Source organism: Anopheles merus, chromosome X (genome assembly GCF_017562075.2).
Source record: "Anopheles merus strain MAF chromosome X, AmerM5.1, whole genome shotgun sequence".
Lineage (NCBI taxonomy): Eukaryota > Metazoa > Arthropoda > Insecta > Diptera > Culicidae > Anopheles > Anopheles merus.
The window spans coordinates 19,667,713-19,687,591 of record NC_054081.1 but is presented as its reverse complement, the minus strand read 5'-3'; the positions used below and the strand labels follow the sequence as shown (position 1 = coordinate 19,687,591).

General features: G+C 42.8%; 2 protein-coding genes across 2 annotated transcripts; one reads left to right on the top strand and one right to left on the bottom strand.

The window, feature by feature from the left end:
- Positions 1-2,862: 2,862 nt before the first annotated feature.
- Positions 2,863-6,061, top strand: LOC121594008. Its single transcript, XM_041916844.1, has 2 exons — positions 2,863-2,976; positions 4,872-6,061. Exon 2 carries the CDS (start codon positions 4,875-4,877, stop codon positions 6,009-6,011), a length of 1,137 nt encoding a protein of 378 aa, XP_041772778.1. The 5' UTR covers positions 2,863-2,976; positions 4,872-4,874; the 3' UTR covers positions 6,012-6,061.
- Positions 6,062-12,843: 6,782 nt separating this feature from the next.
- On the bottom strand, positions 12,844-14,585 carry LOC121596571. The gene is made up of 2 exons (XM_041921633.1): positions 14,276-14,585; positions 12,844-14,209 (listed from the first exon to the last, which is right to left on the bottom strand). Exons 1-2 carry the CDS (start codon positions 14,334-14,336, stop codon positions 12,993-12,995), a joined length of 1,278 nt encoding a protein of 425 aa, XP_041777567.1. The 5' UTR covers positions 14,337-14,585; the 3' UTR covers positions 12,844-12,992.
- Positions 14,586-19,879: the final 5,294 nt, after the last annotated feature.

Genomic DNA, 19,879 nt, shown 5'->3' with positions numbered 1-19,879 from the left:
AATGCGCAGAAAATTTTTGAGGAAGTCAAAAACAACCTCATTAGGTCACATAATAGAGTAATTAAATCTAATTCAACAAAAGAAAATCCGCCTAAGATTGATGAGAATCAGGACGTGTTTGTACTACCAAATATAAGAACCAAAACCCAACCGAGAGCTCATAAAACTACAGCACATCAAATAACTGATAAAACATTCAAAATTATTAGAGACATAAAACGAAACAAAAGCAAGATAAAAAGATTCAAGAAAAATACCTAATTTATAAATGTTATTGTGTATCTTTACAGATGATTTTAGTTCTGATTTCAACAATCATGTTTTTAACGGCAAATGCAACCACAAGCAAGCTAGAAATACGCAACTTAGGAAATGATCCCTTACTTTTGATTAAAAGAAAAGAATGTAAATCGTAACTGGAGTTATTAAAGTAGTTCATCCCATTAATCTGACAGTAATAGCAGAAAGCATAACGAAATTCAACAATATCGCTAAAAGCTTAGATAAAAAATTACCATTGACCAAGATAGCCACTCGCCGAGTCGAAACATTAATGTACAATTTTTATGAAATCAAGCCACTAGAGCGAAATAAGAAAAAACGTTGGGACACCTTGGGAGTAGCATGGAAATGGCTAGCAGGTTCACCAGACGCAGGCGATCTTCGGCTCATCAATACATCAATGAATGAACTCATTTCTGCTAACAATCTACAAGTCCAAATCAACGACATGCTAAACGTACGGATTCAAAAGCTGGCGGATACCATAGAAGAAATAACGAAACAATCCTTACTGAACAATATCATAATGAAAGAGTACGAAACGATATTGTTTCTTCTAAATGTAGAAAGCCTAAACTCTATAATTCTAGAAATCCAGGATGCCATACTAAAGGCAAAAGCAAACATACCATACAACAAACTTCTATCATTCAGGGAAAAATTATTGATTGAATCGATAATTCAAAAACAAGGAATATCAACTTCCTTTCCAGAAGAAGCGCTTGCCTACGTCACTACGAAAATAGCAACAAAAAAAGATATTATTCTGTACATCATTGAAGTACCACAATTAGAAACCGGTGTTTCCGATATAATCACCATACATCCGCTTATCATCAATGGTACTAGAATAGTGAATATCCCTACAAGAATCATAAAGACAGCAGAAAAGTTATACACCACATCAACACCAAACGATTTTGTCCAGTACCAAGAGTACCTTCAACAGATTTATGACGAATGTTCAGTCTCCATTATACAAGGGAAAGTCAGTCACTGCCACATTACAAATGACAACAACACACTTATCGATCTAATTGCCCAAAATAAGGTGTTAATCAACAATGCATATAAGCTCTTACTCCGTTCTGATTGTGGACCGCATGACCGCTACATATCTGGTAACAGTCTGTTGAAGTTTAATAATTGTAGCGTAACCCTTAACAATCGGACATTCATTTATAAATCAATATTATCCACCGAAGAAGATATACAAGGAGCTTTTCTAAACCTGGATGTTAACAGAAGCCTCTCACTCAACCTGCAGACCCTGAAGGAAGAAAACATGATACACAGAAAAATGATAGATCATTTGAAACTGTCACAGTATGAGCATAAAAACTGGATATTAAGCATTATTGGAGGTCTTTCGATAACAACAACAAGCTTGATTATACTAATAGCCTACATGTGCCTATGCCAGAAGAAGATAGTACGAAAGCATCGTTGCAGAAAACATAAGAATAGCCAAGGCCGAGGACGTCCTTCTTCAACCCCGGAGAAGACACACAGTCCATCGCTTAATGCACCAGACGACAGCGGTCTCCAGTGACAAGCGACCGTGGGACCAGACGACAGCGGTCTCCAGTGACAATCGACCTTGGGACCAGACGACAGCGGTCTCCAGTTGCAAGTCAGCGCAACGCGGCTCCCGCAGGCCACCTGGGCTTGAAGCGTGTTTACGAGTAGTTGTAATTTGGAGTTAGAATAAACAGGTTCTCTCTACTTGGACTCATTATTATATATACATATAAGCCTCTTCTTGTTCTTCTTCTTTGGCTCAACAACCGATGCCGGTCAAGGCCTGCCAACACACTTGTGGGGTTGGCTTTCAGTGGCTTATTGATTTCCCCCCATAGCAGGATAGTCAGTCCTACATATGGCGGCACGGTCTATTTGGGGCTTGAACCCATGACGGGCATGTTGTTAAGTCGTACGAGTTGACGACTGTACCATGAGACCGGCTTAATAAGCCTCTAAGCCTCTATATATATAGTTATGCGGCATTGGACACCAGCTCGTGGCACGACACAATGCCTTACCATATTGCGGCGCGACACATTCCATCTCTTCTAGTTCCCACGGGCGCGCGTCATCGGACACCAGCCGGGCCGACAACGCAGACAGCACATCGGACACCAGCCGGACGCAGACAGCTCCCACAAACATACACCGCCAACCGAGGTAGAATTAATGTTAGAGTTTAGTTTTAGTTTAGAACTCATCGGAGTAACAATTAATCTTTTTGAATAAAAAGCCGAATAATAAATGTACACCGCACAATTGGCGCAGCCGGGTAGGCACTAAAGAAAAGAGACGTCATAGTGAAAAACAGTGGAAAGTACTGAACTAATAACACAGTACAACAGTGAGGGCGGTGGCAACGCTAATCGGATGCGATTTTATCGGACGAGATTTATATGGGATTTGACAGATAACGTCGGACGTGCGATTTCGTCGTCCGACGTTATCTGTCAAATCCCATATAAATCACGACCGATAAAATCGCATTCGATGAGCGTTGCCACCGCCCTGATCCCGCAAAGTGCATCGTGATCTACGAGCATCGAGCATCTACAAGCACCAAGGACGGCAACGTCGCTGAGGAGTTGAGGATCCCCCCGCTAAGACGCACACGGAGCACCGTCATTGTTTTCTTGGCCTTCGCCCAAACACGACTTCAACATCAACCGTGTAAGTATTTAGTGTTGAGTTTCTGTGCGTGAAATCGTATTCAGTAAAACTACCTAAATAATAACACAAGAAATCAGGGGGTGAAAGAATTTAAAATTAATGTGAGTGCGCACTATCAGATAGACGCATCACACTAGTTTTATAAATTTCTTTTCATTCACGTACCTAGAGCCACTACCAGATAGAGCTTTAGGATTGGCTTTCTTTATGCCAAAAATCAAGAACAACGCTTTCAAAAAGGTCCAACAGTTGATTCAGGAAAGGATTTTTGTTTTGGAAACAAGTTCCGAATCAGAAGAAAGTGTGGTATCTGAGGAATATTCGCACATACCAATTGCAAATTTGCAGTTATCACTTGAGCACCTAAACATGGAACCTCAAGCCCAAACTACTCAAGAGAGTGGTAATGATCAGATGGCTCGTATGATACAAGCCATCGAAAACATAAGTGCAAGATTAACGCAGCAGGAGCCGCAATGGCAAAGTACAAATGGAAACCAGGGAATATCACACCAACGAAGTGATCCTATTCCTCGTGAAGTGACAATATCAGGTGATCCGTTCCGTTTCCCTGATCCCATAAAAATGTTGCCCATATTTAATGGCAATAAAAAGCAACTCGCAAGTTGGATAGAAACAGCAGAAAAAACTCTTCGTTTATTCGAAAACCTCGTGTCACCACAAATATTTGAAATTTATGTGACAGCTGTTATAAACAAAATAGAGGGGCATGCTAAAGATGTAATTTGTATAAATGGCAACCCAAAAACGTTCAGTGAAGTGAAAGAAATTTTGATAACATCTCTAGGAGATAAACAAGATCTTTCCACGTATAACTGCCAGCCTTGGGCGAACAAAATGGATGGTAATGCAAACACGCATTATCAGAAAACTGAGGAACTGGTTCACAATATAAAATCGTTGGCAAAACAAAATCCCAAGTACAATCTTCATTGGGATGCCATAAACGACTTTATAGACGAATATAGTCTAGCTGCATACGTCAGTGGGCTGCAGAAACCCTGTTTTGGGTATGTACAAGCTGCTGAACCCAAATCAATCGAAAATGCGTATGCATTTATATGTAAATTTACATCAAATGAATCTAACAGAAACCTTACCCATATTCAATTAACTCAATCAAAACAATACTTAGGCACCTCACATACCGCAGGGCAAGGAAATAATAAAAAACAAACAGAAAGGAAATTTAACAATACAAAAATCACACAGCCTCAGCAACAGGATTACAAACCTCGTAAACCAGTTGACACGAATCTGCCACCCGAACCGATGGAAATAGGTTCTACCAAAAGTCGACTTACTTTAAATAAGAAACAGCTGTTTAATGCTGAAATAACAAAACCCTCCGATAACGAAGAATCTGAAAGTACGGAGAAAGGACGTATTAATTTACTCGGCGATAATTTTCCAAATCAAACCTATTATGAGTTAAAATTTCACAATTTTTTCGACGCACTCATTGGTTCAGAACTAATGGCTAAAAACCAAGCAATAATAAATTTGAAAGAAGAGACATTTGAAATAGGAAACATGAAACTCAAATATGAAAAATATTTTCCCGATAAACAATTTTATTCGCATAACTTAGAAATGGAAACATCCGTTAATGGCGATTGGTTCGTACCAACGTTTCAAAAACATATATATATATATATATATATATATATATATATATATATATATATATATATATATATATATATATATATATATATATATATATATATATATATATATATATATATATAGAGACGGTGAGTAAATATTTATTTTTCTATTTTATTTTACACTGCGCGCGTCGTTATTCGATCGCTGGATTTGGTGAATCATCGCTGGTTCCTTAATATAATTGCATTTGTCAACCCTTTCAGATCATGAATCGAAATTTTACCATCGATGGTGATGATGAGATGGATATCATCTGCTTGGATCCAAGCATTTTGGATAATGATCTGCCGCCCCAGCACGCCCCATCAAACATCGGGAGCACCAGCACGGCCACTGCCACCGATGCGCCAACCGCCACATCGAAGCGGTCTATCATACCGCACCGCAGCATGAAAAATTCCACAGAGCCCAAGCGCATGAAGATGGAATCCGCAGGACACGTGTATAAAGCGGCAGAACAAAATATGCAAACGAAACGGTTTGATTCACCGTTGACATCTGCTGCCGCCGCTGTACCTGGGCCGTCGCGGAGCCAAAGTGCATCTACAGCTCCGTACACACAGCGCCGCAACTCCCAGCCGCTGACTGCCGCGTTGTCTTTAATGGCCGGCGCTGTACCTGGGCCGTCGCGTAGCCAAGGTGCATCTGCAGCACCATCGTCGGCTGTCGGTCCAACGAACGTCGCAGAGGATGTCTGGGGCACATTCAACACCTCTCCCTCCGTCGCTCCATCAGGGGTTCCTCCACTGAATGATGTGCAGCAGCTTATTGCGGATTTGAAGGCGTACATCGAGCGCAGGTTTGACGCGATTGACGCCGCCATCGAGTCCCTCGCCTCGGCTCTGCGGAATGAGGTGCCCATCATCCGTCAAACCTCTGGCACAACAGAGGTGATGGTGCACGACATAAAAGATGTGGTGTGCGCGTACCTCGTAGGGACCGCGCCACCCGTACACGAGGACTTTACGCTGCAGCCCATCGATTCAGTGAAGGAACTGCACAGCATAGAGCGGAAGCTGGGAGAGGTACAATACATGCGGGATGTATTGGCCTATTTACAGTCCCAAGTGTTTGTGCCCCAGGTGGACAAGCGGCAGAAAATGGCACGCGGAATTATATTTTCGCCGCAGTTCTTGCGTAACGTTCGTTGGACCGACAGGCACAATAATACACCACTCAAAAGGTGCTGTTGCCAAAGCAGTTGTGACAGCCGAACTAGACCACCACGATCAGCCAGGTTTAAGCCGCTCCCGAGTATTGAGCGAATGAAAGCAAGTGGCACCGCAAGAAGAAGTGGCCAGTTGCGATCAATAATCGGGAGAAAGAGCACGGGATTTTTTTAACGCACGTGTGCGCTAGAGTGAAATAAATACTTTTGCCGGATTAAGGCAAGGAGCGAGATTAACGCGTCTTTTATTTTATCACTGGTGCTTTGTTAAGGAAACCGTCAATATTTGGTCGCAAATTTCTACAGGTGCAATAACATCATAACGCTTTTTGCCAAAATAGGGACTACCCATCAATTTACGGTAAAGAATTTTTTTATTCGTACTTTGAGGTATGTAAAGTAATGGGTAGGTTAGCTTTAGGTAGATGTAGAGTAGCATAAGGATGAATTTGAATTTCGGGGATTTTTTAATTTAGTTTGAAAAGTGTTAGATTTAGAGTAGTATTTAGTTTTGTGGATTTTTTTCTAGTTTTAGTTTGTTTGGTATTAGTTATTTTAGTTAGTTAGTTAGTTAGTTAGTTACTTTTAATTAGCGTAGTGTAAATATTTGTTGCATTTTTTTTGAATGAATTTTTGTCATATGAAATCAATGAACATTGTTAAAATGAATTATCGTTCCAACGAAAACCGACAAAAGTTTATTTGATTTAAACACATCCGAAAAGCTTTTCTCATTATTTAGACCCCCGGTACGAGAAACGCCTGTTTTGAGTTTGCAGTTTCAGTGGTTTTATTGGAGGTACACCTATGGACATAAAAATAGGAATTTTTTCCGACCGAAAGAGATAGTTCTTTTCATAATTTTTTGGTAGCCCTGAAAAAAGCAGATTAAGTGGTGGTTGGGAGGTGGTGTTGCGGTGTTCCACAGAGCGAAAACACATTCTAACGGTCAATGTGTTGACCATTATTGTCTTTCAATGCCTGGCAGCGAGTAGCCATATCCTTGATGATATTCTGGCATCTTTCTGGAGGTATACGTTTCCACAATTCCTCGCAGCGTTTCCATAGCTCATCGGCCGAGGATGCATGCTGGTTCTTGAGCTTGTCCTTAGGAATTGACCACAGATTTTCAATCGGATTGAGGTCAGGACTCAACGGAGGCCACGGTAGAACTTGCTCATCCTGGTTTGCCAAATAACATCTAACTGTTCGTGATGTGTCGAACCGGTTCGTGATGTGCCGGTCTCATGGTACAGTCGTCAACTCGTACGACTTAACAACATGCCCGTCATGGGTTCAAGCCCCAAATAGACCGTGCCGCCATACGTAGGACTGACTATCCTGCTATGGGGGGAAATCAATAAGTCACTGAAAGCCAACCCCACAAGTGGGTTGGCAGGCCTTGACCGGCATCGGTTGTTGAGCCAAAGAAGAAGAAGAAGTTCGTGATGTGTGCTTTGAGTCGTTATCATGCTGAAAGATGTAATGCTCTTCGTCGCCGAATTTTTGTCGATCGTATGGCAACATCTTACGACTAAGTATTTTTCTGAACCCTTCCGAGTCCAGTGTCCCGATGATACGGACCAAAGGACCGGTTCCGTGCCAGGAGAAGCAACCCCACACCATTACGTGGCCGCCTCCGTGACTAAGGGTTTTTTTTGTGTTTTTCGGATGATACGCCTGATTGGGAAGGCGCCAGACGTATTTTATGCCGTCCGAATCATCCAGATGGATTCTGGACTCATCCGAAAAAAATATTTTCATCCACCAAGTGATGGATACTGTTAGATGTTCTTCGGCAAACCGAATGCGCACTTCTACGTGGTGCGGCTGCAGCTTCCAAACCTTCCGTGGCCTCCGGGCACAGAACCCAGCCTTTCGTAAACGGCGAGACACCATCTTCGACGAAACTTGCAATCCAAGCTTTTGCTTGATGCGAGTGCAAGTAGTGAAAGGGTCCGCCCTGACCTTTAGTGCAATCTGCGCGTCAACGTCAGCCGTAGTTTTTTCGCGGACGACCGGTCGACTTAGGCTGCGCTCTGGCACCAATCGAACACGACATCCGACTCGAACAAACCCATATAATCATTTGGAGGTGCACTGTCAGACACAAACAAACAAACACGACAAACATGTCAAATCCCATACATTTTTCATGTTCGATGTCGTGTTCGATTGGTGCTAGAGCGCCGGGTTACCCGTAGCCTCGCTACGAATGGCGTTGTCCACAAACATCCGCGAACGGCCGAACACCTTGCAGATTGTCTTAATTGGAACGTTCTCACGAAACAGCCCCTGAATGTGTTTCCGCTCCTCTGGTGTGCAGTGCTTACCGCGACCCATGATGATGTTGTGGAATTTTTTAACAGCATCCTTACACCTTGACCACTGACTGAATGAAGTGCAAAACGATTTGGCTCTCCTTTTATACTGCCGCGACACGTCATCGGCACTCGTAACTCAGGTTAGTAGCGCACCAAAAATGGGAGTATAAAAGGCAAAAATCGGCGATTGCAACTTCAGTACGCCTCGCACTCTTGCCGAAGACACATATAGCGCATGCATTGAGCCAAAACAAAAAAAAACACATTTTTTCCTATTTTTATGTCCAGCGGTGTAAGTGTGGGACAAAGGTACAAACACATACTCTCCAGGATTTTCAGTTTCCACTGCAGCCAGCTTACACAGCAACGTGCTGCTGGGAAAATGCTGCAGTGTGACGGTGTCTAAATCGTCCATACTGGCCACATCAATGTTCAGGTCTGCTGAGGAGCAGGGTTCGGTGAAAGCGGACACTTGGATCGAAAACGTGTACCCATGCACGGTCACGTTTGGTCCAGATTTTGTGGCCGTTTCGTACATGACCCAAGTTAGTCATGCACCATTGGTCGCGGAAGTTTTTCCGCAGCATGAAACCATGCCGCACAGTAGCAACTGTATCGCTACCAACCGGGCGCACCGATTGCTCTTCTCGACCTGCCGAACTGCATCCTGGCCTGGCATATTCCACTTGCCACAGTTCTTGCAGGCGATTGGCCGCTTGAACCAAGCTGTTCCTCCCTGAATGCACCAGCTGCTTAATATCGTGCAACTTTGCTTCGTACTTTTCCGCAGATATGGTTCGCAGCTCACCAAATCTGTGGACATCTTCGTACGCGTGATGCAAATTATGCACGTTGCTGTTTAACAGCACTGGACTATACACTGTTCCATAGTCTTTCACAAAACGATGCAACAGTGTATTGGCCAGTTCCCATTTTGCACGATGGTAGGAGGTGTATAGTAAGGTAACGGCGACGAACAGCAACATGAAGTGTCGATACGTCGCATTATTAATTCTGCCCTTCAGTACCACAAAACCGGCGACATGCAATAACATCTTAAATTCGGAAGCTTTCCAACGTTTGACGTATTGCAGTTCGCGAAATCTGAGGGCAGTTTCAATGAACGCAGGTATGTCGACAATTCACGTTGCTGCCGTCGCGTCATCTTACAGCCCAGGTCACGGAACCCTTCGGTCCACAATATCAACAATTTGCACATGACACCCTTGTAAAAAAGGTGCATGGCCTCGGCAACCACAATGTCACATATGATGTCACATTTGTCGAGCCTTACAAGGGGTGTCATGTGAATCTTACAGGGTTTCACACTTTATCTCAAGACCGCGGGATCCCTTCCCGACTCTGTCTTAGCCAATGCCAAGATTGCAGTATGATGCTTGAAAATGTTGATTGTTGTGTCTTTGGCTTGCATCAGGTACTTTATGCAAACACTGATATGACAGTACACATAATAAATATTAACTCACAAGCACAATACACACTAAAATACTCGGCCGCGCGCCAGCCGTACCGTGCCCTGCCGGGAGCCCTCCTCGACCGGCTGCTCGCAACACTTGCTTGTCCGAGCGCACCACACACACTAAGCGGCCCGCGCTCAGGTGGTGTAGTACTGAGCATATTTTGTCAAACCGCCTTTTAGCATTAGCATCAGTTAGCATTAGCGACTCCGATCCGTTGGTGCAACGAGTTCAAGTCGGGTGAATCAAAGGTCCATAAATCGCTTGCACACATTCATACCACACGCATGCCCATCGCCCCCCCCCTCCCCCTCTCGCCCTGTCCCATGTCCCTTCCTCTTTAGTTAATTACAAAATTTGACTAGGGCTCTGAGTGAAAATTGTAATTTTTGCATCAAAACATGCCCTGCTATCGCAAGCCTGCGACGCGAATAGCAGTTTTCGCCGGAAACCAGCTGTCTGTTTTATTGCACAATCGCAATGCGGTGGCTCCGAGTACAAGCACAGACACATTTCATCTCAGCCAAATTCAAGAGAAACCTCAACCCACTGGAGCGTCGTTTACCTACGACCTTCACAGTTCATAGTTGTTTGAAAGAGACGCGTGCTTGGTGTCAGCCGATTTTTCCTGATAATTTCTCCGGCTACGGACCGCTGTGTTGATATTGTGTTTCGGGGCCTTTAAATTTTTGTCTGGATGTGTTGTATGCTTGTGGTTGTGTAACGGGGTTTCGATGGTGGTCCAGCGCAGCGTTGTGTGCATTCGATTCTCGCAGAAAATGTCTCCGCGCAGTTTCGGTGTGCTCGTGCACCGGCCATCCACACTGGCAAAGAATTATGTTTCTCTCTTTGCCCAATGCCTTGGGCCAACGATGATTAAATTGTATTGATTTCAGCTGTGCGCGTGTGTTTCAGCGTTCAGCGCAGCAATACAATTTAATCATCGTTGGCCCAAGCCATTGGGTAGAGCGAGAAACATAGTTCATTGCCAGTGTGGCATGTTTTAATGCAAAAATTACAATTTTCACTCGGAGCCCTAGTCAAATTTTGTAATTAACTAAAGAGAAGGGGACATGGGACAGGGCGAGAGGGGGGGGGGGCGATGGATATGTTTGTGGTATGAATGTGTGCAAGCGATTTATGGACCTTTGATTCGCCCCGACTTGAACTCGTTGCACCAACGGATCGGAGTCGCTAATGCTAACTGATGCTAATGCTAAAAGGCGGTTTGACAAAATATGCTCAGTACTACACCACCTGACTTCCTATAACATGGTACGAAGAGTGCTCACACAGTACAAAGTGAAGCACTGCACGAAATTTGAAAAATATGCTTACACTGTGCGAAGTGTGCTCGCACTGTGCGAAAAGTGCGTGCACTGTGCGGAGTGTGCGAAAAGTGCCCGCACTGTGCGAAGTGTGCGAAAAGTGCGGAGTGCGCACGCACTGTGCGAAAAGTGCGAAGTGCGAGCACTGTGCGAAGTGCGCGCACTGTGCGAAGTGTGCTCGCACAGTACAAAGTGTGCTGTGCAGTGCGCACAATGAGGTGTGCTGTGCGCACAGTGCACACTCGCGCACAATGCCCAACACTAGTGGTCATCTTGCTCCCACATGCTTTGCTATCGAGTTAGACAGAATTTCTGTGGTAAGCAAAGATATTCGTGTGCTATGGGTAGGTCGTTTATAGAATTCCCTTTCTAAGGCGCCCTTTTTGGCCAGTGAGTCCTCCCTCTCGTTGATTCTCGGGGATTCCACAATGAGAGCGTATTCCACACTAGTGAAATTCGGAGTTATTTCTCAAACATTGAGCATAGTATTTCTAAGATTTTTTGTACAAAATAGTCCTGACTTTCAACAGCCTTCGCGGTTTTCAGTGCTTCCACTGCGCTTAAGTTGTTTGTAAAAATAAAGTATTGGTCCGGCAGATGTGCACTTATAATGAGAAGTGCGTAAAAACTGGGATCTCTTAGGAGCCTCGTGAACTATGTTTAGTTACTACTTGCGTAAACCAGTTTAATGAGCAATTGTTGTCGTTAACCACAGAACAAGTAAGAAAGGAATTGGAAAAAAGATAGTATATTAAACATGGTTATTGATTGATTAGGAAGAGAGAGTAAATGGCCACAGGAAATCGCAAAGTATCAGGCGTTTCAGAGGTAACTATATATGCAAAATGGGGTACTTCCAAATACACTCAGGGAAAGGGCATTAAGAATGGCCATGTCAACCAAATGTTCTGAGAAAAGGACTCTGGTGGTCCGAGGTGAATAGAGAGATTGAAATGTTTGTAAGAAGTTTTCCTGAATGGCAATTAGTATAACCAGAAAAGAATGCTGGTACCAATAGAATTAGTGGAGTTACCAAAGAATCCGTGGGTTTATGTCTCGATGGATTTTTCATCCACCTCAAACAATGGTAAAACGTTGGTTCTAACAGATAACTACTCGCGGTTCCTAGTAGCAGTCCCTCTGGAGCCAACGGATACAAATGGTAGACAACGAGCGTAATTCAGAATATTTTTAACATATTATGTGCCAATTAAATTGAAGGCAGCCCCAATTTAATGCGGTAGATCTCAAAATTTGGCTAGTCGACTTATTAGAAATCAAACTTATTCATAGTACGCCTTTGAATCCTACCGAAAATGGATTGGTTGAGCGTGGAATGCAAGGCATGATTAAGGTTGCACCCATATCACGGTTAAAAAAAAATCTAGGAAGAGGCCTTTGCGGAATATGTAATAGATTACAGCTCATGGCCGCACCATGTGACCTCAAATACCACCAGCCAAACTCATGTTTGATAGAGCTGATGGATACAGGTTACCTAACCATAAGACGGATGAATTTTGTACAATCAGAATTAGGGATGGTTGAAAGTACAAAAAAAACTAACAAGAGCGACTAATGCTAACAACGTCAAGATGCTACACCCAGACACACAACGGCTACTATAAGAGTGTGCAACACTTCACACATCTTTGTCTCATGCGGAAAATAATTGATAGTGGTTGAGCTGAAGAGGTTGATCAGACGAGGTTGGAATCGAATTATGAAATAGGCTAAGATTGCTCCCCCAGCGAGGTGGCAAGCTGGAGAGGTTGAGCGTATCTCGGGGACTGCCTGCAATATTTGTTCACTTCATTCCCCCTTCACTTCTTGAAACTAAAATTCTTTCTTCGGCGAACATATTACACCTGCTTACATTGATAATAATCGTAATATTATTATTAGTGTTTTATCCGAAACACAATCCATTCGAATATAGTGAATGGATTATGAAGTATGAAGAAGAAAAACAACTTTACATTACTTGCTCTTGATACTTCGGATGCTATTACATTATGCGTGACTATCAATTTTGACGCGATCGTTTGACACTCCGTCTATATCCAGCTAACATGTCCGCCAGCTGCTCACTCTTGTCACTCAGTTGTCTCGTACCAAGTGTAAACTGATCACTTTTTGCGTTGTACCGTGCACCGACAGCACGTCCGTACATTATCAGCTGGCTTCGCGGCACACCCAGCGATCTGTGCAGCGTTTCCACAACCAGCGCTTCTTGCCCCTCCATCGCAAACGCAAGGGCCAGATAGTACATGAGCGCCTTGATGTGTGTGTACTTCGTCACCTGGAAGCGCGTACTCGTCTCCCTCCGAACGGACTGCAGGAAGCTGTGCCGGATCGGCTCGTCGAGCACATTGGTAAAGGCTGAGAGGTGCTCCTGTTTAAATGCCATTTGATATGCCTTGGGGCCAAGCAGCCGGGCCAACACGTCCATGTACAGACAGATCCGGACGGTGGCTAAGTTCGGTTGGTCTGCCGGTTCGCTCGACTGCATTGCCGCCTTCACCTTGTTTTCGAGGTAAGCATTAGCCATCTGCAAGTCCTCGGCAGGTACCTGCAGCAGCTGCCGGGCCGGTTCCAGAAGTTTTTGCCAAACTTCCAACCCTATAAGCTGCTTGGCATCGTAAAGATCTCGGAGCGATTTTGCGTCGGGCTTTGATTTGGCTAGCAGCTCGCGCTGCAGTACATCGCCCATCGAGTTGCCGGACTGTAAGGACAGGTCCGTTACAGTACCCTCGGACGATGCCGCCGTTGTTGACGGTTCCTTCGCTACCGTCTCGGCGATTGTTCGCTCCAGCTTCTCTTCCATCACTGACATGTCCATTCGCTTGTTCATCAGGAGAAGGTTTCGACGGCCCAACCGGGCATTAAATTTGCTCTGCAGTCGTATCAGCTGCCGCACGTCCAAGTCGGCAGTAGTCTGTCCGTCACCTACCGGTCGGTCCAGACTGATGTGTTTCAGAGTGGTGGCTCGCACCTCGTATAGCCGCATTTTGCCCGTTTCCTTGTTGCGTCGGGCCACGTACGTACGCAGCAAGTCGGCCGGCGCCGATTCAAGTGCGTCGTCGGTCGGAACGTGAATCTGCCCGATGTACAGCTTCTTCTCCCCAGATACCAGCAACATGTTGCCAACCTTTTCGTCCACCTTCGAGATGGTGGGGTCATACGCTAGCAAACACTTCATGTCATGCTGCCGGGGCTCGAGATAAGTTTCGTAGTTTTCCACTGCAAAATAAATTACCTATGTAGCAAACGACATAGCTAAAAATAGGAAGACTACAAGCTGCTTACGTATCACCGGATGGTTCTCGCTAGAAGTCTGACAGACGATATTAACAATTTTGTTCGACATTTTCCCGCCACGTGCTTTGCTGTTGCTTGAAGGATTGTGGCCACTAAACAAAAATGTACAATTTCGCGCTGCCTCTTCACATCCACGCCCCACGCTAGGGTTTATTTAGAATATTTTAAGGGGTTGCTTTAGAAATTAGTTCTAACGCCGCACTGCATTTTCACGAAGATCTAGCAAACCAACAATGCTGTATTTTGGCAGTGTTACAACGGGTGCTTTAACACCAATCGAACACGACTTCTTCTGATATCCAAGGTGGATTCAAAATATCAGGTGGTGGAATCAAGGTGGATTAAAAATATCAGGTGGTGGAATCTAGATCATTTTGACATTTCGTCACTTGACGTAAGGTCTCCAGGATTCAAACTTTGTTTACATTTTTTTAAATGGTTCATTTAATTTAGCTACCACATTTTTTCGATTAAATATTGTTCAAAAATATATTTTGAGCTTCACGAGTTCTTATTTAACATTAAAACATAGATTCAAGTGTGTTATTTCGTGTTATTTCGTGAATTTATTGGATAATTTATTTTGTTTTCTCAATGTTTGAGGATAAAAACTGAGAAGTCATTTATATTTCCTATTTTAACATTTATTCCTCAGTATCTACGAGACACATGGACAATTTAAGTGAGATAAGTACTCTTACTCACATCCCACGTGCCACAGATTAAGCTTAAACGACTGGAAAATCAAATATCTACAAAAAAACAAAAGCTCCATAGCTTCATTTCTTTGCTCAATCGATGGCATATTGCAACTCATTATTATATTGCTGTCCTTTTCTTGCTATGTGTTTCGACAAGTTTCATCTAATCACCCAAATAGCCAGAATTGCTTAAGCAGCTCATTTTGGCACGCTAAAGATCGCTGTTCTAATTCGCCTTTTGCAGTAGATAAACAGCATCAAAGTTCTATGTGGGTCTTTCAAACAGCGCCTAAGCAGCTTCCTTATGCCACGATGCCAGGGATTATTTTTCTTTGTGTTTTATTTTCAAGCAAGCGTCATCGATCGACAAGATTTGTTTCGTTTAAACACATATGTATATTTTTAAATCTTTTGTATTGATGAATTACACAAAATTTTACACAATTTACTGATAATCCACAATCACTTCACTCAATATTCATTCTTCAATTAACGAATCTAACTTGTGCAGCAGCAATGAGATTATTGCCGGCGTCCGTCTTTGACACTTTGACAAGAGCCACCTTGAACCGATGTCATGTATTAAAAAGCTGTAAAGTTCCACCAAGTTTAGTACCTTTTCTTAACAAGCCTTCAAGTTCCATCATGAACCCTACACATAGTGCTTATCAGCCGCAAAGTTCCAAAGAGTACCATGTGCCTGTTAAAAAGCTCCATAGTTCCGCAAAGTACCGTCTATCTCTTAATCAGCCACAAAGTACGACATCGGAACGATTTTTCGTTAAACAGCCCTAAATCACCCAAGCGCCACAGATTAAGCTTAAACGACTGGAAAATTGAATATCCATATAAAAAATGAAAGCTCCACAGCTTCATTGGTTTGATCAATAGATGGCGTATTACAACCCAAGTGCCACAAATCCACTAAAAGACCACTAAACGGCTTCTAAACGACTCAAGTTCTCTACCTAAACGGAATATAGAAAGACTTCGTTTAGCAGACGGCAAACGACTCATTCATTCTAAAAATAGCAAAAAGCTGGTGGCGCTCTCTATTGGTGGGATACCCCCCAACCAGTTGAGCTTCATCGCTTGGAGGAGAGCTTTCTCATTTCCTCTGTACTGTTGTATGATTTCGCATTGAAGTTATGCATCGCTAGAACTAGAACGGCGATACGATTGTTTAAATACTAAACTCCAACGGAAACCACCAGCACTGAAGCAAGTGAGATTTGAGCAATGGTCATTGGTATTGATACCCACGTATCTAACCACACGACCATTCATATAGATTTTTGCTCAGAAAGTTATAAGGCTATATAGGTCATGATAAGATGAAACTTGTCGAAAAACATTGCAAGAAAAGGACAGCAATATAATGATGAGTTGTAATACGCCATCTATTGATCAAACCAATGAAGCTGTGAAGCTTTCATTTTTTTTCTATGGATATTCAATTTTCCAGTCGTTTAAGCTTAATCTGTGGCGCTTGGGAACTCATCATTATATTGCTATCCTGTTCTTGCAATGTGTTTCGACAAGTTTCATCTTATCATGACCTATATAGCCTTATAACTTTCTGAGCAAAAATCTATGTGAATGGTCGTGTGGTCAGATACGTGGGTATCAACACCAACGACCATAACTCAATTCTCACTTGCTTCAGTACTGGTGGTGGTTTCCGTTGGAGTTTAGTAATTAAACAATTGTATCGCCGTTCTAGTTCTAGCGATGCATAACTTCAATGCGAAACCATACAACAGTACAGAAGAAATGAGAAAGCTCTCCTCCAAGCGATGAAGCTCTACTGGTTGGGGTATCCCACCAACAGAGAGCGCCACCAGCTTTTTTGCTATTTTTAGAATGAATGAGTCGTTTGCCGTCTGCTAAACGAAGTCTTTCTATATTCCGTTTAGGTAGAGAACTTGAGTCGTTTAGAAGCCGTTTAGTGGTCGTTTAGTGGATTTGTGGCACTTGGGCATCTGACGTGTGAGCAAGTGGTAGACAGCGGTGTCTATTCAAAACGACTATTGTTATAAACAAGTGGACAGTTGTTTATTACGCTGGTAAACCCTGTAAAGTACGAGCTGGCTATTTGGGCATTACCTATATAGCCTTCCCAAGCGCCACAGATTAAGCTTAAACGACTGGAAAATTGAATATCCATAGAAAAAAAATGAAAGCTCCACAGCTTCATTGGTTTGATCAATAGATGGCGTATTACAACTCATCATTATATTGCTATCCTTTTCTTGCAATGTGTTTCGACAAGTTGCATTTATTATGACCTATATAGCCTTCTAACTTTCTGAGCAAAAATCTATGTAAATGGTCGTGTGGTTAGATACGTGGGTATCAACACCAATGACCATTGCTCAAATCTCACTTGCTTCAGTGCTGGTGGTTTCCGTTGGAGTTTAGTATTTAAACAATCGTATCGCCGTTCTAGTTCTAGCGATGCATAACTTCAATGCGAAACCATACAACAGTACAGAGGAAATGAGAAAGCTCTCCTCCAAGCGATGAAGCTCAACTGGTTGGGGTATCCCACCAACAGATAGCGCCACCAGCTTTTTTGCTATTTTTAGAATGCATGAGTCGTTTGGCGTCTGCTAAACGAAGTCTTTCTATATTCCGTTTAGGTAGAGAACTTGAGTCGTTTAGAAGCCGTTTAGTGGTCGTTTAGTGGATTTGTGGCACTTGGGTTCTAACTTTCCGAGTAAAAATCTATTTGAATGGTCGTGTGGTCAGATACGTGGGTATCAACACCAACGATCATTGCTCAAATCTCACTTGCTTTAGTTCTGGTGGTTTTCATTGGAGTTTAATATTTAAACAATCGTATCGCCGTTCTAGTTCTAGCTATGCATAACTTCAATGCGAACCCATACAACAGTACAGAGGACAGGAGAAAGCTCTCTTCCAAGCGAGGAAGCTCCAGTGTTTGGGTATCCCACAAAAAGATGGCGCCACCAGCTCTTTTGCTATTTTTAGAATGCACGAGTCGTTTGTCGTCTGCTAAACGAAGTCTTTCTATATTCCGTTTAGGTTGAGAGCTTGAGTCGTTTAGAACCCGTTTAGTGGTCGTTTAGTGGATTTGTGGCACTTGGAATGATTTTAAATTTCGTGACGAAAGAAATCATCAAATCTTTTTATAATTACATCTTATTTTTTCGTTAAATCAATAGACATACAACATTGCACTAAGTAACAAAAAAATCTGTTCCATTTGCTATGCTATGTGTGCGGAAACCAATGGTTAACGATTTTAAAATGCCGTAAAGTCACTCAACTACAGCGACCCCCCAAAGGCCCTTTTCCACCACCTTGCATTTTTACCACGTTACCAACAAAGGCATTTGTGGCGCGCAACGTTGTCGCTCTATGTCTATTTGAACGGTCTAAATAGAAATACGTCTCAATTGACCCTTCAAATAGACATAGAGCGACAACGTCAAACGCGACAAAAAATAGCTTAAAATTTCACTCCGCGTAGATCAAAGTAGCTAATTTGGCCCATTCAACTTACGTGCTTTTTGTATAAAAACATAAAAAAATGAGTTCAAATGTGTTCAAATCTTTTTTTGCGTTTGGCATTAATCTGGCTAGTAAACAAACTTGATAATTCGATTATTTCGGATGAAAAATGTCGCGCGAGATGAGTAGCTCTGTTTGCAAATTTGAGCTACTTTTTGTCGCAAGAGACGTTGTCGCGCGAGAAGTTTCCGCGCGAGACGTTGTCGCGCGAGACGTTGTCGCGCGAGACGTCGTCCCGCGGAACTTTTTCGCTCTATGTCTATTTGAACGGTTATTATTTAGCCGTTTTAACCGTAGAGTAAGCAATCAGATTTAGACACGCGACATTTTGATGCAAAAAATTAACGATTTTCATAGGAAAACAATGCTTTTGTAACGTCCGGACTAATATCGCCCACTGTGCACTCAACCTGAATCCCGAACGCAGCGGTATAAACGCGTTATATCTTGACCGCTGGAGCACCCGGGTGCTAGATGAACTGTCATAGAATAAAGCTCTCTTCTTGGCGCGACATTGAACTGAACAGACGTAAGCCACTGACTTCTGTGTATAATTTATTGTGTGCTCTGCCGAATTGTGCTAAATATTATTAAAGCGGCCAATTAACCTTCCGCCACCCGTAAAACGCTTGGTCGTTACACTTTCTATATTTTAATGCTGTAAGCAAGTAATGCAGACCATGTATTCTCTTCTATTTCATTTATTCATTAAGTTTTCTTAATTTTTTGGTAAAAATAACGGTCAAATTGAAATTTGGAATCGCTTGAATTTGACTCGAAAATAAGCACAATACGAAAAGAGCAAGAAGAGAAACGTCATTCTCCATACAAAATGTATGGAATACCCGGGTATGCTGGTTTCCAACTTACGTGGCAAAGTTTAAAAAAAATCAAAATAAAATACTTACAGGCTGTTTAAAATTCCAACTTATGCACCAAAAAATCATAAATTAAAAGTTGGGAGGCTACGGAAAATTTCAGGTCAGTAATAGCAATGAATCAAAAGTTATTGCAGTTCAAAGCCGAAAAAATACCCGGGTATCCGGTAGCCAACTTAAAGGTTAACGCGGGTGCGGAAACGCGTGTCGTGTATTTGCGGCCTAACAGTTCCGCAGAGATATCCAGCATGAGCATCTCTGCGTTAGGCCCGTGTCTGTGCTCCATCGCATGCGATTTTATCGCACGTGCTGTCAAACGCTTTTTCGTATAATATTGCGATTATTTGGATGATTTTAATAATATAACGATTATGAAAAATTAAGTTGAGATTGTTCCTACAAAACACCACACATTTAGTTTGACAGATAAAATCGGATGCGGCGTCCGACGAAATCAAAATTTTTGATTCCGTCGT

Coding starts and splice junctions, on each gene's coding strand:
- LOC121594008 (XM_041916844.1), top strand. CDS start 4,875: ATGAATCGAAATTTTACCATCGATGGTGATGATGAGATGGATATCATC.
- LOC121596571 (XM_041921633.1), bottom strand. CDS start 14,336: ATGTCGAACAAAATTGTTAATATCGTCTGTCAGACTTCTAGCGAGAAC. Junction 14,210..14,275: donor CGAGAACCATCCGGTGATAC/GTAAGCAGCTTG, acceptor TTTATTTTGCAG/TGGAAAACTACGAAACTTAT.